The sequence below is a fragment of the Papio anubis genome, chromosome 17 (assembly GCF_008728515.1).
Source record: "Papio anubis isolate 15944 chromosome 17, Panubis1.0, whole genome shotgun sequence".
In the NCBI taxonomy this organism is placed as follows: domain Eukaryota; kingdom Metazoa; phylum Chordata; class Mammalia; order Primates; family Cercopithecidae; genus Papio; species Papio anubis.
Window position 1 is genome coordinate 52,034,998 of NC_044992.1, and position 27,313 is coordinate 52,062,310.

At 58.6% G+C, this 27,313-nt stretch overlaps 1 protein-coding gene across 11 annotated transcripts; it reads left to right on the top strand.

Moving 5' to 3' along the window:
* On the top strand, positions 1-27,041 carry FMNL1 (formin like 1). 11 transcript variants are annotated; one of them, XM_009190866.4, is made up of 28 exons: positions 1-2,023; positions 10,358-10,441; positions 11,968-12,081; positions 12,802-12,875; positions 13,226-13,309; positions 13,649-13,777; positions 14,404-14,421; positions 15,806-15,914; positions 16,979-17,055; positions 17,240-17,333; positions 18,339-18,413; positions 18,730-18,840; positions 20,266-20,415; positions 20,899-21,000; positions 21,152-21,404; positions 21,616-21,903; positions 22,098-22,222; positions 22,883-23,085; positions 23,531-23,765; positions 23,916-23,984; positions 24,557-24,637; positions 24,717-24,846; positions 24,991-25,154; positions 25,370-25,471; positions 25,616-25,711; positions 25,948-26,068; positions 26,243-26,342; positions 26,611-27,041. In XM_009190866.4, the coding sequence occupies exons 1-27, from the start codon at positions 1,895-1,897 to the stop codon at positions 26,332-26,334; spliced, it is 3,309 nt and encodes a 1,102-aa protein (XP_009189130.2). In that variant the 5' UTR covers positions 1-1,894; the 3' UTR covers positions 26,335-26,342; positions 26,611-27,041. The 11 variants fall into 11 exon arrangements, 10 of the variants coding, with proteins under 10 accessions (XP_009189130.2, XP_009189129.2, XP_009189126.2 ...); XM_009190865.4 differs by lacking the exon at positions 26,243-26,342; XM_009190862.4 differs by having other exon boundaries at positions 25,948-26,342; positions 26,611-26,727.
* Positions 27,042-27,313: the final 272 nt, after the last annotated feature.

Consider the following 27,313-nt stretch of genomic DNA (forward strand, 5'->3'; position numbering starts at 1 on the left):
AAGGAGAAGCCTGCTTTGACTCACCTTGGAGGTCCCTGGTCAGGCCACGAAACCAGTGATCACATCTCTCACCCATCTGGGGTGCTGGTGACCTTGGCAGAAGAAAGGCTTAAACCAGGTCAGCCTGGGGGAAGGGGCTGGCTCCTTCCAGGGTCTTCCTCCAGATTAGATGTCAACTTTCCATCTCTTACTTAAAGTCTCAGTGGCTCTGAATGTGAGGGCAGAAGGAGGAGGATGCTGTCAGGGGAGGGGACACTAATGGCTCCTGACCTGGCCTAGAGATAATCCAGGGCTCCTTCAGCCAGCCCTCCCTCCTCAGTGCCCTGGAAGTGTAGGGAGGGGCCAGTTGGGGATCCCCACAAATTAAATGGGGAATGAGAGGAGTAACTGAAAGTCTCAAATTCAGGCTATAGATGGGACCCCAGCCCTTAGGTTGCTCCCCCATACTCTCCCATCCTACATGAGATGGGCAGTGAAGGGCCAGGACAGCAACTCCAAGCCAGTTTAGGTTTTGGAGGTAGACAGTGAGGAGGCTTGCTTCTGTCCTTTGTTAGTTGAGTGCCCTTGGACAGCTCACTTACCTACTCTCAACCTCAGTTTCCCCATCTCTAAAATAAGGCTATCAATACCTACCTTCTCTGGCCATTGTCAGGATGAATGAAAGAGCTCTGGAAGTATTTCTGTAATTAGCTGACATCAGAGATTGTTATTCTCCAAGGTGAGAGGCCAGCCTAGATCCCTGGCGGGGACAGTGTCAAGATTCTTTTTCCCTCCTCTGCGGTGCCCGCTCCTTTTCCAGTCTTGCGGCTGGCTCTCATCCTCCTTTCCGCAACCCCCCAATCCTCCTTGGGACCACCTTGGCTGGCCCAGCTTCTCGCAACCTGCCCTATTCCATAGGTGCCCGCATTCTAAAACCTGTAGGGGTGCCCTGCACAGGCGCAAGGTTGGTAGAGGTGGGACAGGTGGCGGGGGTCTCCACTGGCCTGCGTCCGCGCCCCCCACCCTGTTTAGGAGTTCCTGTTTGGAGATGGCTCCCCCTGGTCCTCAGCTCGTCTCTGGGCTAAGCAGGGGAGGAGAGAAATAAAAGGTGGGGGGCCTGGAAGGGGGTTCCCACCTTCTCAGTCGGGGACCCGAGAGGGGGACGCAGCCCTGGCGCGCCAAAGCTGCACCACCATGGGTCTCCGAGCCGTGCTCGCAGTCGCTGAGATCCTCGGTGCGGAGAAGATGTGCCCCTCGGATCCCCAGGCCGTGACCCCTTTCACCCAGACCCGGCCAATCCCTCGCTCCAGGCGAGCGGGAGAATGCGGTTCTAGGACCCGGAGGCGCAGCCGAGCGCGCCGCCGCCTCGGCCTCGCCTCGGTGGCCTCCCGCTCCGGCAGGTGAAGCGGCGCCGGCCGCCCCCTCTGCAGCAGGTGAAGCGGCTGGGCAGCCCCCTCCCCGCCCGCCATGGCTGCGGGGGTCCCCGGGCCGGCGCCCGGCGCTCGCCCCCTCCCTCCAGCCCGCCCCCCTGGGGCTGGGTGCGCGGCGGCGGCGGCGAACTGCGGTTTGCGCGCACGGGGAGCGACAGCAGAAGTTCGAAAATCGCCGAGGGGGGAGCCAGCGCCGCAGCTTCCTGCCCCCGGCCCAGCCCTCTGGCCCTGGCGGCCTGCAGCCTGACTTCCTCCCCCAACCCTGCAGCTCGCCGCCCGGTCCCTCGGACGGGGCCGCCCCGATGGGACGCCGCGCCCCGGCCCCTGCGCGCCGCTGAGCCGAGCGCCCCCCGCCGCCGAGACCCCCGCCGCCGCCGCCAGCCGCTGCCCCCTCGCCCCCGCCTGGGCCGGGAGCCTTGTCCCCGTCCCCCGGAAAGCTGGATTTCCGAGGCTGGAGGCGCCTGGCCGGCTGGGTGGGGACCACCATGGGCAACGCGGCCGGCAGCACCGAGCAGCCCGCCGGCCCCGCCGCGCCGCCCCCGAAGCAGCCCGCGCCTCCTAAGCAGCCGATGCCCGCGGCCGGAGAGCTGGAGGAGAGGTTCAACCGCGCCCTGGTGAGTGCGACCCGGAGGCGCGTCGGGCGCGGCCGGGGGGCGGCAGGGGCTGGGCGCGCGTCCCCGCCCCCGGGGACTCAGGTGCTGCTTGGAGATCCCCGGTCCGGCTGCTGCCCCCTCCAGGGGGTGGGAGCGACAGTGGCCTTTTTTTCAGAGTGACTTAGCACTGTCCCCCCAAAACTTTCTTCAGTAATCGCCCGATCTCCCTCCTTAAGACACCTCCACCCCAGCTGGGTTTAAAGGTCTAAACAAGTATGTCCTGTGAGGAAGTTGGGAGCGGGGCACGCACAGGGGTCCCGGTTCGCCCCCTTCCCCACTGCACGCAGGCCCAGCGCCCGGGCGCCGGTCTGGGGCATCTGCTTTTCTGTGTCTGGGGTCAAAGATGAAAGGGTTACAACCTCCCGGGATCGGGAGACCTGCTGGAGGTGTTGGGTCCTGATTTGTTGGACGCCTGGGCTGCGGGGAGTCGGGTTATCGGCTCATGGCCCGGAGCTATCTGCGTTTCTCCCCCGCCATATGTCAGAGCCAGGGTGCCTGTGGCTCTTATCTTGGGGCATCCCTTCCAAGCCACTGAAGGGAGTAAGATGAGTGAGGGTAGGGTCAGGACGGGTGGGTCGCCCGGGCGAGGGGTGGAGCAAAATCTGGAACCACTCCCCACCGTCGCCTACCTGGGGAATTGGAGGGGGGGCGCTGGTGAATAGGCCTCTGGGGAGGGAACCGTCAGCTCAGGCCAAGCCTGGAAACAGTCAACATGTTCAGTGGGGTGGGGGTTCCAGAGCAGACTCAGGGGTCCCCAAGACCCTGCATGAGGCAGAAGTAGGGAGGGGAAGGGCGGCTCACCCTCCCTCCCCCCCCCCCCCCCCCCCCTGCCCTGGCCCTGGCTCCCTCCTCTAACTCATTGCCTGGTGGCCTGCCTGCTGTCAGCCTTCCCTTGCTGGACGCTGGGTGACAGGCAAATGAGGCTGTGCCTTCTCCCAGATGCATTTCCCAGTCTGTGCAGACAGCCCTGCAGGTCTGAGGGTGGGGGTTCAACGGAGGCACAGGCCGCAGAGGGTGCTGGCTCAGTTGGTAGCCCTCCATCTCCTTGACATCATTTCCCCTCTCCTGGCCAGTCATTAGGCTGTCTAGATCCTCCGCTTGGCCCCAAAGGGTCGCCTCCTAACAGTTCTTGAAAATGTTGGCTTTTCTCTCCTCCCTAGAGAAGGCTGGGGGGAGTTTGGAGGAGCTATGGGGTGGCGAGGGATCCATCCTTGTGAAGACACCTTGCTTAATTAGAGGAGGGCAGGGACACTGAGGGACGCTTCATACCAGGCGGGTGCCTGACTTCTCCATCTCTCCACCTGCCCTGCTCCCCGCTCCCCAAGCACAGGACTTCACAAAGCTGAGCTGAGCAGATGGGGGAGGGGGAGAATGAGGAGACACAGTCTCTGGGGGCCATCTGGGGAGCCTGTGTTGGTGGTGGGTCCTTGGACCCCTGCCAACCTGGTTGGAGGGACATGGGTCTGTCTTTCCCCCAAGTGTGTGTCTATGGACCTCTTGGGGTGAGGTCCTGACCCCAATCTTCTGTTTAGCACGCTGATGGGGAGGAGCCCTGTGAATAATTCAGACCAGGGGAAAATCCACAAGTCAAATGGTGAGGTTCTGATGTGTATGTAAGACTTGTTTGCCCTGCTTGGATCTGTGGCTGTAACTGATTGGCAGAGTCTGACACTAAATGCCACTGGGAGTCCCTGAGTACCGGGATGTGGAGGGGGGACACCCACAGGTGGGCCAGAGAGGGTGTGCTGGTGGAGAAAGTGGAGGTGACTAGCAGAAATTTAGGGTAGCAGCACCCACCAGGGCTTACCCCCTACTGGGTGCCCAGGAACCCCAGTGTGTTTATACCTTCTCCCTGAGGTGGCTCAGCCTGTCTTTTATCCTGTGTGGGCAGGTTAAACCCAATCTAAGGACACTTGGCTAAGACCCTGGTTCCTCTCATTCCCCACCAGCAGGGGCATGAGGCTTGCCCCAGGGTAACAGCCTTGACCTCTGCCTGAGGCTGCCCAGGGCTAAAGAGCTGGTTCAACCCTCAGGTCTGGCAGTGGGTATCTCAGAGTGGGTCACTATCTGAACCCGCACCCTAACCACCATGGCCAGAGCTGAGTCCTGTCCTTGGTCAGTGTCTAAGAGGAGAAGAACCTTAGATTGCTGAGGGGTGGGCCCACTGCCATCAGTGGTCCCCACTCTCCATGGGAGAAGCACAGTCCTGCCCTCAGGGATTTGGTCCAGCAGCCCCAGGGAACCTCTTCCTTCCCATTTTGTCCCTAGTGGGGCGTAGGATCCTGAGACCCTAAACTCTCCTTCCTCTCCTGGCTGTGGGACCTCTCTTGTGGGTGAGGGATGTCCCCACTTACAGCCAGACAGGAGGTGCAGGGAGCCCTTCTCCCATGCAAGGGTGGGTGGTGGGGGGCTACCTTTCCAAGAAAGCTGTGAAAGAAAGGGGTGCCCCCTGCTTAAAATGGGGGTGGAGAGAAAGAGCAGGTTGAGCCAGGGTTTCCGGCTGCTGCCTTAGCAACAGCAGAGGAGCAATGGCTGCCCAGCCCCACCGGCCTGCTGCGATGGTGGGAACACCAGCCGGCGGGGCGCCAAGCTCTCGCCTCTCCCACGCCCATGCCCAAGGCTGGGTGTCTTCCAGCCCTTTCATGCCTTCCCCTGGGAGGCATGCAGGGTCAGGGACGGGGATGACAAGGCGACCTTTCCAGGCGTGCCAGAAGAGCCACGCTTACACCTGGGCCTGGGACATCCCTGATCTGCCGGGCAGGGAGAATCCCATAACCTTGGGGCAGAGGGATCAAGGGAAGGTGTCAGGGGTGTTGTGCATGAGGCCAAGAGCCATGCTGGCACAGTAGCAGTGGAGAGGCATTTGCCTGATGGGTGTTTAGCTTGTGCCCAGGGGCCGGGGTGCCTGGCCAGGCTGTGTGGGCAGGTCAGGATGGCCCCATGTTGGGTTTGGGCCTGGAGTCCTGCTTGCAGCTGGGGCTCTTCCCTTCTCGGGCTGGCAGTAAAGGGCAGGAGGGACTGCAACTGAGGCACTGGCCCCCTGGCCACTCCCACCTCCGGGACGGGGCAGATGAAGTGTGGGGACACAGAGCCATGGGGTCGCTCAGGCCTTATGCCTCCCATTTGCAGGGCAGAGGATGTCAGGGGGGCTGCGGCCATGTGGTCTGATGTTGGGCTAGGCAGAGGAGAGGGGTGACAATCCCAGCAGGCAGGGCTGGCGCACATTAACCCTGGAAAGCCACGGATGTGGTGGGCATGACTCACAGTGACATCTGGGGCTGACAGGCAGAGAGCTGGGTGAGATGGGCAGGAGCAGGTGCTCTCGGGGCCATCTCTGCCTTTTTCCTGGGAACACGGAGCCCTGGAAGGTGGCTTGGGTGGCCTTTGAGTGGGCGAGGGTTACTTATGGGAAAGGCAGGGGTGTTTCCTGAGCTTTGGGGTCATGATGTTTGGGGGCTGAGATTCATTTTTTTCATTACCTGCATGACTATGGACAAGTTACTTAACCTCTCTGAGCTGTAGTTTTCCTCATCTGTAAAAAGAGAATAACAATGGCATCTGCTGGCCTCCTAGGATTGTCGAGAGGGTGAAATAGAGGACTTCGCACAGAGCAGATGCTCAGTAGCCGCCCTCCACTGTGAGGAAGGGGATAAAGCTGGAGCTAATTGGGTCTTCTTCATCTCAGGGCCCATTCAGCGGAGGGAGCCCAGACCCTGCCTCTCCCCTCCCTCCACCTCCACTACCAAGAGCACCCAAGGTTGCTGTGCACTCCCCAGGAGCCCCAGATCCTTAGCTAGTGAGGGCCAGGCAACCTCCCCACCGTTATGCAGGTCACCAGCAGTGGGGCCCAGACCGAAAACTGCCTGGTGGCCGGAAACCGCCAGAGGGAGGGCCCACCTCTCCTGGAGGGTGGGGCAGCGGTGGTGCTAACGGTAGCAGTGTGTACATGGGAGGGGGAGGGGAGGCCTCCACTTCCCCCTGAGAGAGGGTGTGCTGGGGGGGGGTTCCCCAGTGAGTAAGAGCTCAGTGTGGGCAACAACAGGAAGCGTGGGGCGCTGGGTGGCAGGAAGTGGGGCTGGCTGTTCCTGGTTCCTCAGATGGGGGACGTGGGCCAGGCTGTCTGCAGAAGACCCCTGGGGGCCAGGACCCACATCTCCCATTCCCCGGGTGCTCCTTCTTTGGAGGAAGCTGGGTCTTCCTTGCTAGCTTGCCACCAAGGCCACCCTGGGCAAGCACCTTAACCTCCTCGAGCCTCAGTTTCCCATTTGTGAGATAGGGATTATAACAGTATCTATTTTGTAGGCTTGTTGAGGTTTAAATGAGTTTTGATGTAAAGCGCTTAGAACGGCACTTAGCACGGAATGTTTGGGGATTGAGAGATTAATTCTGAGTTGAAGAAAAGTGTCTGGGGAACATTTGTTACTGTTACTATTGTCGGTGTTGTTTTTCTCCTACCAGCCCGGATGACATAGGTAGTGGCTTCCACCCTGCTTGCCCTTTTCCCAGCTGTGGGGACCCTTGAACTCTGATGGGAGAAACTGTTAGCTCTTTGGGTCCTCAGCACCTGATCCTAGGGCTGGGTCTCCTCATAGCTCTCCTGTAAGCCTGGAATTGCTTATAAGAGCTCCAGAAAATCTATATGCCAAAGTTCAAACAAGTGGGTAAAATCAATTGTGTTTGGAGATGCGCTGAGAGCACTACAACTAAGGCTGAGACCATATAGAGGTGGGCAGGTGGCAGGGAGATGGACGGGGGAGTGGGGGCTGGGGGACAGGCTCAGCTTCTGGGCCCATCGGGCTGAGGAACGCCTGTGGGGCTGGCCTGAGATGGGATTGATGTCCAAGTTCAGGGGTACCCTAGGGCTTGAAGGGCTAGGCCATAGGGAGAGATGGGCAGGTGGATTGGGACATAGGCTCCACTCAAACTGAAAGTGAAACCCTAGGGTGTGGCTGCATCCACATGTGGACGCAGCCCCTTCAGCCTCCTGGGACACTGTCTCAGAAGTCAGCACTGGTGTGGGGGAGGTGGGGGAAGGGCTCTTAGCAGGGTCTTTTGGGGGCTGGCCTTAGGTGAGCAGATGCTGGGCGTCCCCTCTCACACCCAGGGCAGGGAGGGAGGAGAATGGTCCCCACACATTCTAATAGAAAGATATGGGGAATCAGTTCCTTTTCTCGGCCAACCCTAAAAGATGAATCCTGTCTCTTTCCTCATCTGACCCAAAGCACTAAAGGCAGCAGGGAAAGTAGCCTGAAGGCTAGTTAAGGTTTGGCCAAAGCCTTGGAGACAAGCCCGTGTTTCCGGATGTTTTCACAAACTTCTGCTCACTCTACCATCCCCCACCCTGGAGTCTTCCATGGACCCCTGCCCCTCCACCACTCCTGCCTCTGTGAAGTGCTTCTTCATATTGTTAGACCACTGAAGAGCTTTGTTAAATCCAAACTCAGCTTCTCACTGAGTGTTCCAGGAGCTCCGTGAGTGTGAGGCTCCGGGGAGGGAGTGCGCCCATTTGATGGAGGAGGAAGCTGAGGTCCAAAGGGGCAAAGAAGCTGTAGGGCTAGCTGGGCCCAGAGCCTGGGTCTTTGGAAGCCAGCTTCGGGTCCTCCATGTGGCAGCTCATCGCTGTCCCTCCCCACCCCTCTCAGGAGGCAGGTATCCTGCCCACCTGGACTGCCAGCCCCTCCCCTCCTACTTGAGCACTGTTAGCCAACTCTCCGTGTGTCCCCCAGCCCCCATCCCAGCTGCTTGCTGAAGGCCCTGGTCTGGGGGTCTGTTCCTGTTTTCAGGATGGCCTCACCCCACCCCGAGTGAGTGGCATCTGATGGCCCCTCTCCTACTCCCTGGAGTGCCCAGCTCCTCGGTGGGCACAGCCACAGCTGAGGAGCAGCTGCTAATTAGTGTTCGGCGCTGTCAGAGCTATTTTTGATTTCTGAGGCTAAATTTAGCCCGTCTGGCAGGCTGGCATGTGGGCCTGGGGGCCTGAGAAGGCCCAGGTGGGGAAGGGGCATGGGCGCCCTGCCCTCCACCACTGTTCAGACAGGTGCTCCAGGCCCCAGCAGAGGCTTCCCCTCCACAGTAACAACCAGGGGGCTCTCCTGGGGGAGTGGACCCGGGTGTTGGCTCAGAGTCAGCTCCAGGCTCAAAGCCAGCCCAGCTCTACTCTTACTGGCTTCATAACCTTGGGCAGGTCACTAAACTAATCTGTGCCTGCACCTGTGAGATGGGAATGTTAATGGTGCCAGCCATGGCAGTGAGGGTGGAAGGCGGTCGTCGGCACGCAGGGCTCGGAGCAGTGCCTTGCACAGTAGGCATTCTGGCGGAGCTGGCTACCTGACTGTTGGGGATGTCATTATGACTAGTTACTGCCTCTAGAAGTGCTGCTGGGGCCATTCCAGAACCAAAAAAGTCCCTGGGTGGGTGAGGGCCTGGGAGGATTCATGTGGGGAAGCGGCTGTCCCCTCTGTGACTCCGTGCTGGGCTCCGTCCCCTCACTCCCTGGCCGCCATCTCCGTCTTTTGTGCCCGCCATGGCTCCAGTTTCCCTGGCACTGCTGGCCCTGTCTCCCCTTTTTGTCCCTTTCTTCCACCTTGCTCCCACCTTGGCCCTGCCTCACCATTTGTCCCTGTGGGGTGGGGGTGACAGAGAGAGATCATCAGCAAGATGGATCAGAGAGAGAGACAGACAGATGGACAGAGACAGAGAGACAGAGAATGACCCCGCCTCCTTGGTACTCCTGGGCGATCTCCCCCTGCCCGCCCCCCCCCCCCACCCTGCCCCTGTGGTAGCTGGAGCTGTCCTGGCCCTTGGAGGGCGGCGGGGAGGGCGGCCGATGAGACAGCGGTGGTTTCCTCAATCCAGGCTCACTTTCGCAATGGGGGAGAGGATGACGTACTCCCACCCCTCCAGCCGCTGGGGGCGGGGGGCCTGGTGGAGGGGCAGTTTCACCTCTCCAGTGGGGCCTGGCCGGAAAGCTTAAGCAATGGAGGCTGAGCGCACCCAGCTTCCTGTTGTCTGGGCCTGACCCGAGACAGTGATTTTGGGGGTAAGGTCTGGCTGGATCCCCAGAACGAGGCCTGGCACCCTGGAGAGGAAGCTGGCTGGGGAGCCTCAGGTGGGTGTGGCTCCCTGAGTGCTCCAGCTGTGGCCTCTCCTCAGAGCCACATGACTGAGGGTGTGGAGCGTGAACCACCATGGCTGGCAACAGGAGCCCTTGGGGGCTCCCACATCCCCGATGGAGACCCTTATTCAACTCAGAGCTCCTTGAGGGCAGGAATTGTCTGTTTGGGCTAGACATATAGAAGGCTCTCAATAACCTGGGGTTTACTAAATTGAAGGGAACTGGCCTCATCTTTTGGGTCTGTCAGGGAGACAAGCCAAGTCCGGGGGTCCAGAAGGCCCCTGGTGCTATTGACACCTGGTTGATTCTGCAGCCCGGGGCTGGCTGTAACCTGCTCTGTGGTGGCAGAGGCACCACACCCTTGTCATCTGTGGCCAGGGGAGGAGGAGGACCCACGCGGAGCTCTGTTGACCTTTCTCAGCTCCTGGGGGAGTCCCAGCTGGGCGGCCCACACCACAGACCCAGGGCATTGACTCTTCTCCCCAGTGCTGTGGTGGAGTGACCTTCCCCCCAAATCTCCCCACCCCTGAAGCTGTGATCTGGAACTCCCTGCCTGCTGACATGGCTGCCGTCAGCTCCCCCAGCCCTCTCCCTCCTTTCTCAGCTTTCTCCCCGAGATGGGAGGGGCTGGAGAGGGATGAGGAGAAGGCTGCTGTCCACCCTCCTTGCAGGAGGGTTTCTGGCATTCGTGAGGCACTGGTGCCCTAGGCCTGGTCTGTACACACGTGGGATCTGTTGGCACGTGGAGGTGGGACACTGGCAATAGGCCACACTTCGGCCTGACTGGTGATGGCTCCCCTGTTAGGGGAAGAGCTGATGCCCCAACAGGGAAACTGGAGCCCAGAAGTGTCTCAGGTCCCCAGAGAGGTAGGCTGACAACCCACACACCTGTCTCCACACCAGGCAGGCCAGGGAGGCGGTGTGGGGGGTGACACAGCGCAGGCAGACTCAAATTCAAATCCTGCTGTCCCTTCTAGCTGGTGTGCCCCGGGAAAGGTGCTCTGTCTCTCTTGGCTTTGGCTTTCTCTTTGGATAACACTACTTATCTCCTAGGGTCAGAGGATTCGGGGGGTGATGTACCTCCTGGGGAGCCAAGTGGGTTCCCCCAGATGCCCATTCTCCTCTCCCCACTTGTTGGGGCCCCAGGCTCAGGGGTCTTACTTTGTCCTCCCTCTCCCCAGAACTGCATGAACTTGCCCCCGGACAAAGTCCAGCTGCTGAGCCAGTATGACAACGAGAAGAAGTGGGAGCTCATCTGTGATCAGGTAGGTGCCAGCACTGCCCAGCCACCCCTTCCCTCCCACTGTCAGCACCCAGCCCTGACCAGGCTGGGGCTATGGGGAGAGGGGCACCGCCATACTGCCCATAGGACCAAGACTCTGCTCAGTGGCCAATGTAGCACCTGGGGAGGGTACTGGGGTCTGCAGGACTCCCGAATCCCCTTCTCTTGAACTCCCCAAAAGAACTTGTGAGTCATGAGCAGGGCCGGGTCAGCTTCAGAGGAGCTGGCAGGGCTGGTTCAGGGGCACTGGCCGGGGCAGCTGGGGCCTTGTCACTGTCACTGTCCTCCTTCTGAGCTTCCTGAGAAACCTCTCTGGACTGGGGAAGGGAGAGGGCAACCCTGGGGTTGGACATCTTCACCTGACCTCATGGGAGGGAGGGGGGAAGGGGCGGGAATTCCTGCCCTTTTACCTTGGGTCCAGAGGAGCTGCAGTCCACCAGCAACTCCCCAAGGCCAGCCACTTTGGACCCCTGCTTTGGTGCTCCGTCCAGGCGCCTGGGCTCACAGGTCACTCAGCTGCCCCCGCCTCTCCAGCTTCAAGGGCTGTGGTCAGCCATGGGCAGACCCTCTCCCAGCGCCAGGCTGGGTGGGGCTCGGCTACTGCAGGGATCCTGTGAAGGAGGGAGCTGCAGAGGCTGGGGGTGGGGAGGGAGCTGAGAGCCTCCCCTGGGAGCCAAGGCTGGGCCTTCGCCTCCTGCTAATGAAGCAGATGGCCTGGGCTGGCTGGGCAGCAGTCCAGGGGTAAGGGCTGGGCAGTGGGAAGAGGGTGGGGAGCTGCCCCTGGAGGCTCTGGGGCTGTGATAGGGGTCCCCTCGGAGCAGCACGGCCTGGCATCTCAGAGGTTGGGGGCTCAAAGGGCTGGAAGAAGTGAAAGTCTGAGGGGTGGCTTGGTGAATCTGAGGGGTTTGGGTTGGAAGGGTGGGGGCCCCTCTGGGGAGGGGGTCTTTGCTGTGGTCCCTGCCTCTTTTGTGTCAGTGGCCGCTGGAGCCTGCAGTGGGGTGGGGGAGTTAGGAATTGCATCACTGAGCACAGGAGAGGAGCACACAGGGTCCTGCCAACGTAGGACTAACCCTGCATAGTCCACCCCAAAGCTGTGTCAGGGCTGTGGCCTGGGAGGCCATCCGGGAAGGGCAGACTAGGCCTAGGCTGGGGGTCTTTAAAGTGGCCCGATGCTAGCTGGGCATGGTGGTGCACACCTGTAGTCTCAGCTACCTGGGAGGCTGAGGTAGGAGGATCGCTTGAGCTGGGGAGTAGGAGGCTGCAGTGAACTATGATGGTGCCACAGCACTCCAGCCTGGACCACAGGGCAAGAAAAGAGAAAGATAACATAAAAGCAAAGAAAGTGGCTTGGTGGACTGTTTGGGTTTATACCTTTGGTATTTCAGAGGCGTCTTAAGCAAGCCTGGGACCTCAGATCAGAGCTGAGAATGGAACATTGGGACGAGAACTGGTCATTTGCCCTGGGGTAGCTCTGGTTGGTTTTCTGTACACCCCATTCCATCTCCCCAGGAGCGGTTTCAAGTCAAGAACCCCCCTGCAGCCTACATCCAGAAGCTGAAGAGTTATGTGGATACTGGTGGGGTCAGCCGAAAGGTAGCAGCTGATTGGATGTCCAACCTGGGGGTACATGTCTCCCCTCTTTTCTCTGTCCCTTTCCCCCACCTTTTCCAAGCTCTGGACAGCTGGAGTAACTGTGTGTACAGACTTTTCTATGTGCATGTGTGAGTGCATGTATGAGTATGTGTGTGTGTGTTCGTGTGTGTCTGTGTATTTATAGGAGACTAAGAGTGCCCTGGGCGTGCCCTTTAGACATTCCCCTGTGCATCCTGTGTGTGCTTACAGGGACACATTTTGTGTACTTATACTGTGTGTATACATATGTGCAGCCCATATGTCCATACGTAGGTGTGTGTGTATACTATGTGTGTATTTTGTCTACTTATGGATGTGTGTGTGTGTGCACCCTTGAGTCCGTATACAGGAGAGAGAGAGAATGTGTGTGTGTCCATGTAGGGATGTGTGGACATCCTATGTTTGTATTTAGAGTGCATGTATACGGATGTTCATGTAGTGTGTGTGTGTGCACACACACCCTGCCTCTTTGAGTGTGTGCATGTATCAGGGGTGTGTGTACCCTGTGTGTCTGTGTATGGGGGAGCACACGCAGCCTGTGAGTTCTTATTCTGCTAGGCAGGTGTGTGGAGGTGGTGGGGGAGGCTGAGCATGAAAGGCCACTTGTGCCAGTCGGAGGAGGGTGGGCGCTGCTGCCTGCTGCCTCAGGACTTGGTGGGCCTGTGGGAGGCTGGGATCCACCCACCAGCCTTCCCTCTTCTCCGTCCCCAGTTTAAGAGGCGAGTTCAGGAGTCCACCCAGGTGCTTCGGGAGCTGGAGACCTCCCTGAGGACAAACCACATTGGGTGAGTGAGGGCTCAGATCTTCCTCTCTGGGACTAGGAAGGCTCTGCTTCCAGGCAGCCCCTGGAGCTTCCCCTTCCTACTCCCCCTGCCCCCCACACAGGGCTGTGCTTGTGGACCACCTCCTGGGGGTGTCCAGGACAGCTTCCCCTCCCTCTCCTGCCCATGCTCTGACTGGCACCTTGAGGCATGGCTGGGCTGTGGGACCCACCTAAGTCTCCCAGAATCCCCTGGTATCATTGGGTCTTTGGGGGTTGAAAGGGCACGCCAGGGGCCCTTGCTGTCCCTGTTCTGTGCCCATCGGGGGCAGGACCTCCTTCCTCGCTGGAGCTCAGGGAGCCCTGTGCCCACAGGTGGGTGCAGGAGTTCCTCAACGAAGAGAACCGCGGCCTGGATGTGCTCCTCGAGTACCTGGCCTTTGCCCAGTGCTCTGTCACGTAAGCCTCCTGCCCCTAGGCCTCATGCCACTCCTCAGAGCTTTGACCCCCGTCTCCCTGCGTCTCACCCACTCCCCTGGCCAGTTCCAAGCCGGGCAGCCCGAGTCTACCCTGGAACCCTGCATTTGGCCTTGAGCGATGCCCCTTCCAGAAGCCTTTCCCTGACAGGGAGGGGTGGCCTCTCTTCCACCACAATGTTCAGCACAGTGCCAAGAACACAGCCTCCTCCTCCTGCTCCTTAGTCTCACCTGCAGGTCTGTCTCTCCTTGCGTTTCTTCTGCCCCCTCTTAAGTGGTCCTTGCAGTGTTGGCCTCCAGCCCCATTGCATCCTGTCCCCAGGTATGACATGGAGAGCACAGACAACGGGGCTTCCAACTCAGAGAAAAACAAGCCCCTGGAGCAGTCGGTGGAAGACCTCAGCAAGGGTCCGCCCTCCTCTGTGCCCAAAAGCCGCCACCTGACCATCAAGTATGTGGGCCACAAGGTGGGGTCGTGGGAGAACAGAGAATTCAGCCCCCACACTGCTGCATCTAGCCAGCCCACCCAGGGCCCTTGGGGTTGGTGAGAGGGGTAGCCAAGCATTAGGGGTCAGAGTAAGGGACTCATACAGAGTTTGGGGCACCAGTATGTTAAGAAGCCATCAGGGGTGGGGCTGGGTGCCGTGGCTCATGCCTATAATCCCAGCACTTTGGGAGGCTGAGGTGGGCAGTTCATTTGAGGACAGGAGTTTGAGACCAGCCTAGCCAACATGATGAAACCCCATCTCTACTAAAATACAAAAATTAGCCGGGTGTGGTGGCGCACGCCTGTAATCCCAGCTACTCAGGAGGCTGAGGTGGGAGAATCGCTGAAGCCCAGGGGATGAATGATGCAGTGAGCCGAGATCGCGTCACTGCACTCCAGCCTGGGTGACGGAGTGAGACCCTGTCTAAAAAAAAAAAAAAAAAAGGAAAGAAAAAGAAAAAAGAAGCCATCAGGGGTGGGCACCTAGAAGTTGGAGTCTGGATGGGTCTGGGATAAGAAGGGAGCTTCTGGGTTGGTGGGACCCCTCTTGTATGCATCTAATCCCCTGTTTTCTCCCATGCGGCCTCCAGGTGTCCCCCTTCTCCCCGGTACGTAGCCACCTAGGGGCAGGTGCATGCCTGGCTGACTCCTTCCCAGGGTGGTGGCGGGGTAGGATGAGGTATTCAGCTGATGTCCTTGGGTTCAGTACTGTGGCTGGGTCCCTCCATCCTAACATGGGCATCTTGCTGGGAGGCAGGAAGCAGGCAGTAGATTGACCCTAGAGCATCTTGTGGATCCCCAGCTTCCTACTTTGGGTCTAGGGGGTTGATTGCATATTAAGCCTCAAACTTTCACAATATGTTATTTGTCCATTCATGCAATTATGCATTCAACAAACATTTATTTTTTAGCACTTAGTATGTATGAGATGTGTGGCAGGTGCCCAGGAGACAGGTCACTCTGCCCTCAGGGACCCACAGTCTAAGTGGGGGACAATTTAGTGTGACAGGCTGTCATGGAATTGTGCCTGGGAGCTCTGAGAAGGGAGGTGGCCGCCACTTGGGGCATCAGGAAGGCTTCCCAGAAAAGGTGACACTGGCACTATGTCTCACAGACAGATACAGGCTTTATAGGCAGCCATGGGAACAGGGAAGGGCATTCCAGGCAGAAGGAACAGCATGAACAAAAACTCTGACATATTAGCACAATGACGGGAAAGGGTGATGTGGCAGGAGCGGGTGAAGGCAGGGCCTCCCGCTGTTACTGGGAATGTGATAGAATCGTCAGGGAGACTGACATGTGGAAGTCCGGGTCGGCAGTTCTGCAACAATGAAAACATCACGCATTTGTTGGCGAAGAATAAGGGAGTACAGTCATATAGCACTTACTATGTGCCAGGCACTGTTCTAAGCCCATTTCATAGTCCCAACAACTCTGACAGGAAGCTACTATTATTAGCATTCCTATTCTAGAAGCGAGGAAAGTGAGGGACAGGGAGATTAAGTGACTCGTCTAGTAAATGGTGAGCTGGGATGCTCCTGAACTCTGACGGCGTGAATTCAGATCCGCCTCTCACATTGGAAGATGAGCCCAAGTGGCCATGAGCGCCACCTTGTGGTGATCCTTCCCATGTTTCTTCCTTCTGTAGGCTCTCCCCCTACCAAGCCCCTGGGAAGTGTCTTTGCTTCCCGTGACCCCCATCCTCCAAGCATGCCAGACCCCAGGTCTAGCTTCCGTGACCCCCATCCTCCAAGCATGCCAGACTCCAGGTCTAGCTTCCGTGTCCCTGCTCCTCCAAGCATGCCAGACCCCAGGTCTAAGGACTGAGGAAGCCTGCCTCCCCTCAGCCAGCCTCTTTGGTTGGGTAGACGGGATGTGGTGCCGTCAGGTTCCATATGTACCTCCTCTTACCCCAGAGGCCATCTGAATGGTGGGGGAACAGGAAGCTGGGGCTCACTCTGACCCCTGCTGCCTCCTCCACACCCCGCCCAGGCTGACCCCCGCCCACAGCAGGAAGGCCCTGCGGAATTCCCGCATCGTTAGCCAGAAGGACGACGTCCACGTCTGCATTATGTGCCTGCGTGCCATCATGAACTACCAGGTCAGCCGGGGGGTGTGGGACTGGGGGACTAGAGAGCCCAGCCTGTCCTCACTGGGGGCTACACAAGCTGCCAAGGCTCTGGGATCCACTGTCCCTTTACCCTGTGCTGTGCTGGGGAACTTGTGCATCTGGGCTGTTGGCTCGGACTTTTAAGGCTGATGCGTCTTGAGGGGAAGCCCATGTTTTTGCTGCCTCTGTCAGGTTCTCTGAGTACCCCTGCCCATGGCTGGGACATGAAGGAGCCTCACGTAGGGACAGGGCACACCTACCAAGAAGGGCTGGACAGAGGGCCAGGGGAGAACAGTCTCAGGTCAATTCATTTGAAGGTCTGATGGGTGAAGCCGGGCCCTCCTTTACTTAGCCAGCCTTTAAGACAGCTTCACGGTGTCCAAGGTGTGTGATGCTGGCTTTTGGAAACACAAAGGTATTTTAAAAAGAGGCCAGGTGCAGTGGCTCATGTCTGTAATCCCAGCACTTTGGGAGGCCAAAGCGGGAGGATTGCTTGAACCCAGGAATTCGAGATCAGCCTGGGCAACATACCGAAACCCCATCTCTATGAAAATAAAAAAATAAAAAATAAATAGAGAGGCCAGGTGTGGTGGCTCATGTCTGTAATCCCAGCACTTCGGGAGGCCGAGGCGGGCAGATCACCTGAGGTCAGGAGTTTGAGAACAGCCTGGCCAATATGGCGAAACCCCGTCTCTACTGAAAGAAATACAAAAAAAATTAGCTGGGGGTGTGGCAGGTGCCTGTAATCCCACCTACATGGGAAGCTGAGGCAGGAGAATCACTTGAACCTGGGAGGCAGAGGTTGTGGTGAGCTGAGATGGCACCACTGCACTCCAGCCTGGGTGACAGAGGGAAACTCCATCTTGGAAAAAAAAAAGAGAGAGAGAGAAACAAGGCCAGGTTTTGGTGGCCACAGAAGAAGTTGCAGTTGGATATGAAGAACTTCCTAAACTCGAGGGCAGTTAAAGATCAGTGTGGCGTGGCACTGACTCTGCTGGGGTGCCTGAAGTCCTGGGGTCCCTTCCTGGAGACACTGACTTCTCCTCTCTCCCCAGTCTGGCTTCAGCCTTGTCATGAACCACCCAGCCTGTGTCAATGAGATTGCTCTGAGCCTCAACAACAAGAACCCCAGGTGAGGTCCAGGCCCCAAACCTTTCCCATATCTAGAATCTTCTCCTACTTAGCCCCTTGCTTACTCTGTCCTCCAGGTCTCAGAGGCTCATTCCGCACCCGCTATGCTCCTCCTAGCCAGGCCTGTGCCCACCCTTGCTGCGGGTCCTGCCTGTTCTTAAGGGACCTGCCCCTTCTCTCTCTAGAACCAAGGCTCTGGTGCTGGAGCTGCTGGCGGCCGTGTGCTTGGTGCGGGGAGGACATGACATCATCCTTGCAGCCTTTGACAACTTCAAGGAGGTACCGGAGTCCCTCACCCAAACATGCACTTCCCCCTATGGTGTTGCTTGGAGTCTTGTTGTTGGCAGCTGTGGCCTTTGGTGGAGGCAGCTGGGGACACTGGGTGGGCATTTGGGGAACGCCCAAAAGTTGAAGTTGAGCCACATCACTGGCTTAACAATCTGGGATGGGGAAGTTCTGAATGGAAGGTGCAGGGTCAGGTAAAGGCACCACCTGGGTGGGGGCAGGGACGACTACAGGGACCTGCTGAACCTCTGACTCACCCTTGCCAGATTCAAACTAGCCTTGGTTCATACCTTCAGGAGTTGTGGACTCTGGCTAACAGGCTTGCAAGAAGTAGATGTGTGGGGATGCATAAGATGCAGAAGATATCTTCATTCATTCATTCGTTTAATGAATATTTATTGAGTGCCTAGTATGTGTGAGGAACAGGGCACCTGGGGCACATCAGTGAACAAAGGAAACCAGACAGGAAAGGACAGAAACGATGTAAATTACATAGTATGTTAGGAAATGATAAATGCTGTGAGAAAAAAGCCAGCAATGTTGCAGAGGCAGGGGGACAACATACTGAAACCCCATCTCTATGAAAATAAAAAAATAAAAAATAAAGAGAGGCCAGGTGTGGTGGCTCATGTCTGCAATCCCAGCACCCTGGCTGCAGGGTGGTCAGGGAAGGCCTCACTGAGAAGTGAGATTTGAGCAAAGCTGTGAAGGAAGCAAGGTACTTGGTGTGGAAGTGAGGGCTCTCCAGGGAGTTGGAACAGTAAGTGCAAAGGCCCTGGGGTGGGAATGTGCCAGGATGCCAGTGTGGCTGGAGTGGAAAAAGTGAGGGGGAGTGGGAGATTGAGAGAGAGTGGAGGTTTTGAGCAGAAGAGTGACGTGGCTCAACTTCGAATTAACTGGAAAGGAGCCTGTTGAATTAACTGGAACAGGTGTGGCAGCCAGAAGGTAGCTTAGGACGTGTGTCACTGGGCCTCAGTGAGAGCCATTCCCTTTACCCAGGTGTGTGGGGAGCAGCACCGCTTTGAAAAGCTGATGGAATATTTCCGGAATGAGGACAGCAACATCGACTTCATGGTGAGCTGAGGAGCCCAGCAGCCTGAGGCCTGGGCCAGGCCCTCTTGGGTGCACGGAGCAGCTAGGGTCCTGGGTGCTGGGCAATGGGCTCTGCCCCAGCAAAGCATAAAGACTGAGCGGTCAGTAGGGGAAGGGTGGATGTTGGCAGGGGGCTGGATTGAGGGAACATGGAGGTGAAATGTTGGGCAGGCCAAGGCTGGGAGTTAGTGGAGTGAGAACTGTGGAGAAGGAGGGAGGCTTGGGGTAAGTGGAGGTGGAAGGCACTGAGCAACGCCACCTAGAGGATCATAGATCTGCCCATGTCCCTGGCTCCCAGGTGGCCTGCATGCAGTTCATCAACATTGTGGTACACTCGGTGGAGAACATGAACTTCCGTGTCTTCCTGCAATATGAGTTCACCCACTTGGGCCTGGACCTGTACTTGGAGGTAAGCCCTGTACTGCCCCCCAGACTTAACTGCCTGCCCACTGCAGAGTATGGCTGAGTGGTTAGCGGCACAGGTGCTGGGGTCAGGCAGACCTGGGTTTAAATCCTGGCCCTGCCATTTCCTGCCATGTGACCTTGGATAGGTCTCTTCCTCTCTCTGAGTATCAGTTTTGCCATCTGTCAAATAGGAGAATCATAGAAGATAATCTTGACTCTAAATGCATAGACCAGTGCCTGGCACATACCAGGCCCCCAGTCTGTGGAATTATTTTTGCAGGCACCAGAATAGGTCAAGGTGGCCCAGGGTCTGGCTCTGGGAGCACCAGCCTCAGACAGGTGCTCTGACTCCAGGACGTAATGGGGAATCCAGAGATACAGGGTGGAAGCAGGAGTTGGCTCATGCTGGATGGGCCCAGGACATGGAGAAGTTCCTTGCCCTGGGGAAGGTGGGCAGAGCAGCTTGGTGCTTCCTGGCCCAGCCTGAGCAGAGAAGCTGCAGCTCCTTCTCTGCTTCTTTTAGGAGGTTTCCTGGAGGAGCGGGGCTTTCGGGGTTGGATTTTTGAAAGCCAGGATTAAGAAAAAGTAGAGAGCAGACTGGCGGGGGGTCTATCCATACAATGGAATATTATTCAGCTACAAGAAGGAATGAAGTGTTGACACATGCTACAACATGGGTGAGCCTTGCAAACATGCTAGGTGAAAGAAGCCAGACACAAAAGGTCACACACTCTATGATTGCTGCTTCTTTTTTTTTTTTTTTTTTTTTTTGAGACGGAGTCTTGCTCTGTCGCCCAGGCTAGAGTGCAGTGACACGATCTTGGCTCACTGCAATCTCCACCTCCCAGGTTCAAGTGATTTTTCCAGTCTCCCGAGTAGCTGGGATTACAGGCACCTGCCACCATACCTGGTTAATTTTTGTATTTTTGGTAGAGACAGGGGTTTCACCATGTTGGCCAGGTTTGTCTTGAACTCCTGACCTTAGGTGATCCGCCTGCCTCAGCCTCCCACAGTGCTGGGATTACAGGTGTGAGCCACCTCGCCCGGCTTTCTATGATTGCTTCATATGAAATGTCCAGAATGGGTAAATCCATAAAGATGGAAAGTAGATTAGTGGTTGCCAGGGACTGGGGGAGGAGAGAATGGCAAGTTACTGCTGACGCCTGTGGGGTTTCTTTTTGGGCTGATGACAATGTTCTGGAATTAGATAATGGTGATGGTTGCACAACCTTGTGGCTATACTAAGAATGACTGAATTGTATACTTTAAAATGGATTTTATGATATGTGAATTGTATCTTAAAAAATAAAGAAAAAGTGGGCTAGGGCTCAGGCCCCTTCCTCTGGGTGGCAGTGGTGGTGGGGGGTTTGGAAAGACTCCCTCCACACGCACACCAGGCCTCACCCTGCTCCTTCCATCTGGGGGACAGAGGCTTCGGCTTACCGAGAGTGACAAGCTGCAGGTGCAGATCCAGGCGTACCTGGACAATGTTTTTGATGTGGGGGCGCTACTGGAGGACACAGAGACCAAGAACGCTGTGCTGGAGCACATGGAGGAACTGCAGGAGCAGGTGGCGCTGGTGAGAGTGGGTCCTGACCCCAGCCTGGCACATCAGAGGCCCACAGGGCACACGCAGGCATGGGCACTGGGCAGCAGTGTTCTAGTTGTGCATTGGACGTGCTGCCTGCCTGGCCCCAGAGCCTGGCCTGAATCCAAAGCCTGAATCTGTTGGGTGTCTTTCTCAATGAGTGTGGGTGAGTGCCCTCACTGACAGGCCCCTCCTCTACCCAGGCTCAGTCCCCAGATGAACTGAACTGGGTGCCTGGGGCCCCTCCCAGCTCAGTCTCCTCCTCTCCCTCCACCTCCCGCATCACTGGTACCTTGGTTTCCTCTCCTTATTTGCTTGGGTTCGAGTGCCAGGCTCGGCCCACCCTTGGCACCTGGCTGAGCGGATCTGGGAGCCTCCCCCAGTCTTCTAGGCAGGCATGCCTGATGCCGCCCCCTCACCGGCGGTGCCAGTGCCGGGCTGCGGGTCGGGGCTCACCATGTGCCGGTGCTACAGCTGACAGAGCGGCTTCGGGACGCGGAGAACGAATCCATGGCCAAGATTGCAGAACTGGAAAAACAGCTAAGCCAGGCGCGCAAGGAGTTGGAGACCCTGCGGGTGAGGCTGGGGCGGGTGGTGGGCCGGGCACCCAAGAACAGGCCAGCTTCGGCTTCTAGGCTTGACATCTCCCTCCACCCCGGGAAGAGGATGGGGATTTGGTGCCAAGGAGCCTGCTGGTGGGCACTGACCCCTCCCGTGGGGTTCGCAGGAGCGCTTCAGCGAATCGACCGCCATGGGCGCCTCCAGGCGTCCCCCCGAGCCTGAGAGAGCACCTCCCGCTGCCCCGACGCGGCCCTCGGCCCTGGAGCTGAAGGTGGAGGAGCTGGAGGAGAAGGGGTTAATCCGTATCCTGCGGGGGCCGGGGGATGCTGTCTCCATCGAGATCCTCCCCGTCGCTGTGGCAACTCCAAGCGGCGGTGATGCTCCGACTCCGGGGGTGCCGACCGGCTCCCCCAGCCCAGGTGCGCAGGAGCTTCAGGCTGGCGGGGATGCGGGGCATGGTCTGGAGGGGAGCCCAGGGGCATCTGTGGCGGGCAGAGTTGGGCGAGGGAGGTTTGGATTGTAAGCTCGGCTCAGGTAGGAGCGCATGCGTAGAGCGGGGAGGCGGAGAGGAGCCCACCCAAGCCAAGGAGCTGACTCGCGCCTCCCCGCGCCCCGCCCTCGCTGGCTCAGATCTCGCACCTGCAGCAGAGCCGGCTCCCGGAGCAGCGCCGCCGCCGCCGCCCCCACTGCCCGGCCTCCCCTCCCCGCAGGAAGCCCCGCCCTCGGCGCCCCCACAGGCCCCGCCTCTCCCTGGCAGCCCGGAGCCCCCGCCGGCGCCGCCGCTGCCCGGAGACCTTCCGCCCCCACCCCCGCCACCGCCACCACCTCCGGGCACTGACGGGCCGGTGCCTCCGCCGCCGCCGCCTCCGGGAGGTCCTCCTGATGCCTTAGGAAGACGCGACTCAGAATTGGGCCCAGGTAAGTGGAGTGGACCACCTTGGGCCCGGGGCTTGGGGGAGATGGAGGGAGGGACCTGGGCCTCAGTGTCCTCCAGAGTCTTCTGCCTAGGGGCTCCTGCTGCCTCCTGGCTGGCCCATCAGCCCTCCCTGGGCCCAGGTTCCCTCCAGTACCCCCAGTGCTCACCACTCCTCCCAAACCCCCGCCTGTCCCAGGAGTGAAGGCCAAGAAGCCCATCCAGACCAAGTTCCGAATGCCCCTCTTGAACTGGGTGGCACTGAAACCCAGCCAGATCACCGGCACCGTCTTCACAGAGCTCAATGATGAGAAGGTGCTGCAGGTGAGTGGCCCTGCCTGGCTCCGCATATGGGCACTGGAGTAAGAGAGGAGTTGCCTGGATCAGGCTGGGCACTGGGGGTAGTCATTTTCTCCAAGTCATTTCACAGATGAGCTGGGGGAGGCCCAGGGATGGGCATTAAGCCAGACTGGACCCATACCTCTAACAGGCAGAATCCTGCCTTCCCAAACGCCTTCCCCTCCATCCCTGCAGAGGGGTGCATCCCCCCCATCCCACTCCTTCTGCCTCCAGGCCTCTTTCCTCCCACTTTCCCACAGGTAGCCAAGGCTTCAGCCCTCCTGATTCCACTTCCAGTTTTCCAAAAGGATGTGTTCTCTTGCCTGTAGGCCATTGTTGCCATTGTTCCATTCTGTTCCCTCCGCTGGAATGTCCTTTCCTTTCTCCTTTTTACCACTGGCCAGTTCAGCTCTTCCTTTAGCTGTCCTGGCCCCAAGTCTGGGTGCCCCCCGTTAGGCGGCCCTCCTCCTCCAGGCTCCCTGTGCTTCCCCTGTGCCTCCCATCAGGGCCTGTGGTCAGGCTGGGTTACTGGTTCTTTGCTAGTGGCCTGGTCAGGGCCAGATGGGTGGCTCTAGCACTGTGCTCAGCCAGGAGAGTGCCAGACCCCACCCCACCCAGCCCCACCTCCTCACCGTGTACCCTCAGGAGCTGGACATGAGTGACTTTGAGGAACAGTTCAAGACCAAGTCCCAAGGCCCCAGCCTGGACCTCAGCACTCTCAAGAGTAAGGCAGCCCAGAAGGCCCCCAGCAAGGCAACACTCATTGAGGCAAACCGGGCCAAGAACTTGGCCATCACCCTGCGGAAGGGCAACCTGGGGGCCGAGCGCATCTGCCAAGCCATTGAGGCGTGAGTGTCCCTGCCCCGGACTTGTGGGCAGTCTGGCCCCTCTGCTAGGCTGGGGTTGTCAGGCAGATCCTAGTAAAAGAGCCTCAATGGTGAACTCTTTCATCAAGCTTCATACCAACCTGGTCCAGGAACCTTGTCCCCATTTTCAGGTGGAGAAAACTGAGTCCATGCCTAAATTAGGATGTCCCACTTCCTCCCTGCCTCTTTGCCTAGCTGTGAGCACCCAGGCTATGGGATTTACAGCTGGGCGTCTTCCACTGATGTACGATGGGGACCCCGGCTCTCCGGTTCCCAGTTTCTCTGGATTCCTACCTCTTGCTCTCTGAAGCTGTTGGCAAATAGAAAATACTGAAATTCATTTATTCAATCAAGGCAGGGGTGGCCCTGCTCCCAGGGACTGGTGGGTATGGATGATGCCCACTCTCCCCTCTCCTCCCTCCCACAGGTACGACCTGCAGGCTCTGGGCCTGGACTTCCTGGAGCTGCTGATGCGCTTCCTGCCCACAGAGTATGAGCGCAGCCTCATCGCCCGCTTTGAGCGGGAGCAGCGGCCGATGGAGGAGCTGTCGGAGGAGGACCGCTTCATGCTACACTTCAGCCGCATCCCGCGCCTGCCGGAGCGCATGACCACACTCACCTTCCTGGGCAACTTCCCAGACACAGCCCAGCTGCTCATGCCGGTGTGGGCGGAGCGGGCAGGGCGGTGTGGCTTGGGTGGGGATGGGCAGAAGGCACCTCCCAGCCTGGGCTGCAGCAGGGAATCTGGGAGTACTTGAGCCTCCAGATGGAGGAGGCCCCAACTTATCTTACCTCCCCCATCCTACCCCTAGCAACTGAATGCCATCATTGCAGCCTCAATGTCCATCAAGTCCTCTGACAAACTCCGCCAGATCCTGGAGGTGAGGGGCCAGGAGGTGGGGCCCACCCTTGCCTGTTCTGGATAGTGTGAGGGGGAGACCCAGGCCCTGCCCACCTGCAATGCAACAAAGATAACGTTCCCACTTCTCATGTACATGCTGAGAAGGACAGATCTAAGGGGGGTGGTGAATGGGAAGGGGTACAGCAGCCGTGTCTGTAGCAGCTCACCTGGGACCCTGCCGGAGGGCTCAGTCCCCTTTAGCGTTGATCTGTGAGCAATGTCACCTGCTCAGTGGAGGGCCCAGGAACCAGTAGAAATGGCTGGTGGAAAGGCAGTGACCACACAGCCTAGGAGGGGATGCTGGCAACAAGTTTTGGGTTGGACTAGCAGAGGACAAAATTGGGTGTGCCCATGGTGTTAACTCTGCACATGTGTGAAACCTGTGTGTACACACGTACATGCTCTGTGAATCTGAGGGGCCTGTGCAGGAGTACAGTAGGGGCTGAGTGTGTGGGGCCTGCTCCTTGCCACCTCTTCTCCTCCTTGTGCAATATATTTAAGCAGTGTCCTCAGCCCTGGCATTCTGCTGAGCCTTTCCCCTGCCTCTCCCAGATCGTCCTGGCCTTTGGCAACTACATGAACAGTAGCAAGCGTGGCGCAGCTTATGGCTTCAGGCTCCAGAGCCTGGATGCGGTGAGGAGGGGACCCTGGCTTGGGGGCTGGGGCTGGGGACTGGCTAGTGGCCTGTGGCTTACAACAGGTCCTTGTGCAGCTGTTGGAGATGAAGTCGACTGACCGCAAGCAGACGCTGCTGCACTACCTGGTGAAGGTCATTGCTGAGAAGTACCCGCAACTCACAGGCTTCCACAGCGACCTGCACTTCCTGGACAAGGCAGGCTCAGGTAGGGGGTATATAGGTCCTTGGGTGCGGGGAGGGGCCGTGGGCTGGGGTAGGTTGGGAGAAAGCTAGGTGGCCACAGGATATAATTGGTGGGAGGACTGCCTCTCCGATTCACTGACCTGATACTGCCCCATCCCTGGCCCAGTGTCCCTGGACAGTGTCCTGGCAGACGTGCGCTCCCTGCAGCGAGGCCTAGAGTTGACACAGAGGGAGTTTGTGCGGCAGGATGACTGCGTGGTGCTCAAGGAGTTCCTGAGGGCCAACTCGCCCACCATGGACAAGCTGCTAGCAGACAGCAAGACGGCTCAGGTGTGCCAGGGCTGGCCTCACCTGGAGGTGGGGGATGTAGGAGCACTAGGTAGCCCAGCCTGGAGGGGTGTGGCTGTAGCTGGGACCCCTTGGGGGGATGCAGCAGGAACGAGGGGCCACCCTGCCTGGGAGAAGCTGAGATCAGGTGGCCAGTGTCCTGGGGGGCACAGGCTGTGAGAGGTCTAAGCTGGGGGGCTGACAGGCTGTGCCCGCAGGAGGCCTTTGAGTCCGTGGTGGAATACTTCGGAGAGAACCCCAAGACCACATCCCCAGGCCTGTTCTTCTCCCTCTTTAGCCGCTTCGTTAAGGCCTACAAGGTATTCGGGACTGGGGCAGGCTGGGAACCCTGTAGGGCACTGAAGCCTTTCCACTGGGCAGCGGAGGGGTGGGACTGCTTCTGTTTAGGGGGTGGGTAGGGCAGTAGGGAGGGCCACCCTCATGGAGACTGCCTTGGCCTGCAGAAAGCTGAGCAGGAGGTGGAACAGTGGAAAAAAGAAGCCGCTGCCCAGGAGGCAGGCGTTGATACCCTGGGCAAAGGGGAGCCCCCAGCACACAAGGTAGGCCGCTGCTCCTGGGCTTGGTACTGGGCTGCAGGGATGCATGGCATCTCATCACCCTCTGGTGTCACCCCCACACCCTCACTGTTACAGACGGACCCTGCCCCAGGAGCCTGGGATGCGAAAGGGTTCTTTCTGCTCAAGCCAGCTGTCCTTGCTGTGGGGGACCAGGCAGATATTCCAGGGTTTTGGTGGTGGGGAGGCCTCCTGGAGCTGGAGCTATAAATTCCCCCTAGTCACCGCCAAAGGCCCGGCGGGCACAGATGGACCTAATCTCTGAGCTGAAACGGAAGCAGCAGAAGGAGCCACTCATTTATGAGAGCGACCGTGACGGGGCCATTGAAGACATCATCACAGGTAAGGGCTTGGCCAGGCCTTGGTCTTATTCTCAGCCTATCCTTCTATGCTGTCTTCTGACCCAATCCCCTACCCTCTGGGGGACTGGCTGCCACACTGCTTCTTGCTACCTTTTCTGTTTTTCTTTCCTTTTTCCTTTCTCTACTCTCCTTCACCCGCCCCACCCCCACTCAGTGATCAAGACGGTGCCCTTCACGGCCCGTACCGGCAAGCGGACATCCCGGCTCCTCTGTGAGGCCAGCCTGGGAGAAGAGATGCCCCTCTAGCCCCTCAGGTACCCAGATGACCTGGCCTCCGATCCCACGCTGCCCACAGCCCCCGGGACCCTTGGGGGAACTGAGGCATGCTGCCTTCTCCTGGGCCAGTGGATGGCTGGGATGTGATTTGCCGTTGGGGGCGGGGGCGGGTCTGGCATACATAAACGGTACCCCTGCCATGTGCACACAATCTGAGTCCTTAGGAGGCTATGGTTGTGCCCTGGAGCCATGCTCCCAGCTCTGGGCAGACTCCTAAAGGGTAAATGTGTCTCCTTCGGCTGCCAGATCTGCGGAACCAGCCCTACATCCGCGCAGACACAGGCCGCCGCAGTGCCCGCCGGCGTCCCCCAGGCCCCCCACTGCAGGTCACGTCCGACCTCTCGCTGTAGCCGCTATTTCTGCAGGTGGATTCTGCAAGGGTGTGGGGCCGTGGACAGGCTGAGGCTTAAGGAAGGTGGTCCTCAGCTCGGCTGGCCGGGCAGCCCCTCCTCCGCTGTGGCCCGCCTCAAACGGGCTGGTGCATCCTCCTCTTGCCACAGAGGGCAAATGCTGCTTGCAGCACCCACCCCAAAGCCCCCTCCAAATAGCCATACTTAGCCTCAGCAGGAGCCTGGCCTGTAACTTATAAAGTGCACCTCGCCCCCGCAAGCCCCAGCCCCGAGGACCGTCCATGGACCTTATTTTTATACGAGATTAATAAAGATGTTTGCAAAAGATACGCGTTGGCTCAATGCTCGCCGCAGCCTGTTTGGCTCAGCAAACGCTTTACTTGTACAAGCTCTTCATAGCAGGCCTCTGCAAACTAGCGGGCGCCTGGGAGAAAGGCTGCTGCTTTACTAGAGTTGGCGGCGAGGGAGCCCGGTTTGAGGGGACGGAGGCTCTCGTGGCTGGCCCGGGATCCCTGCGGGAGGCCGGAGGGGGCCAGCGCAAGGGCGAGTGGGCAGCTGGGGTCAGACCCGCCCGGCCAGCCCCGCAGCAGTTCTCCTTC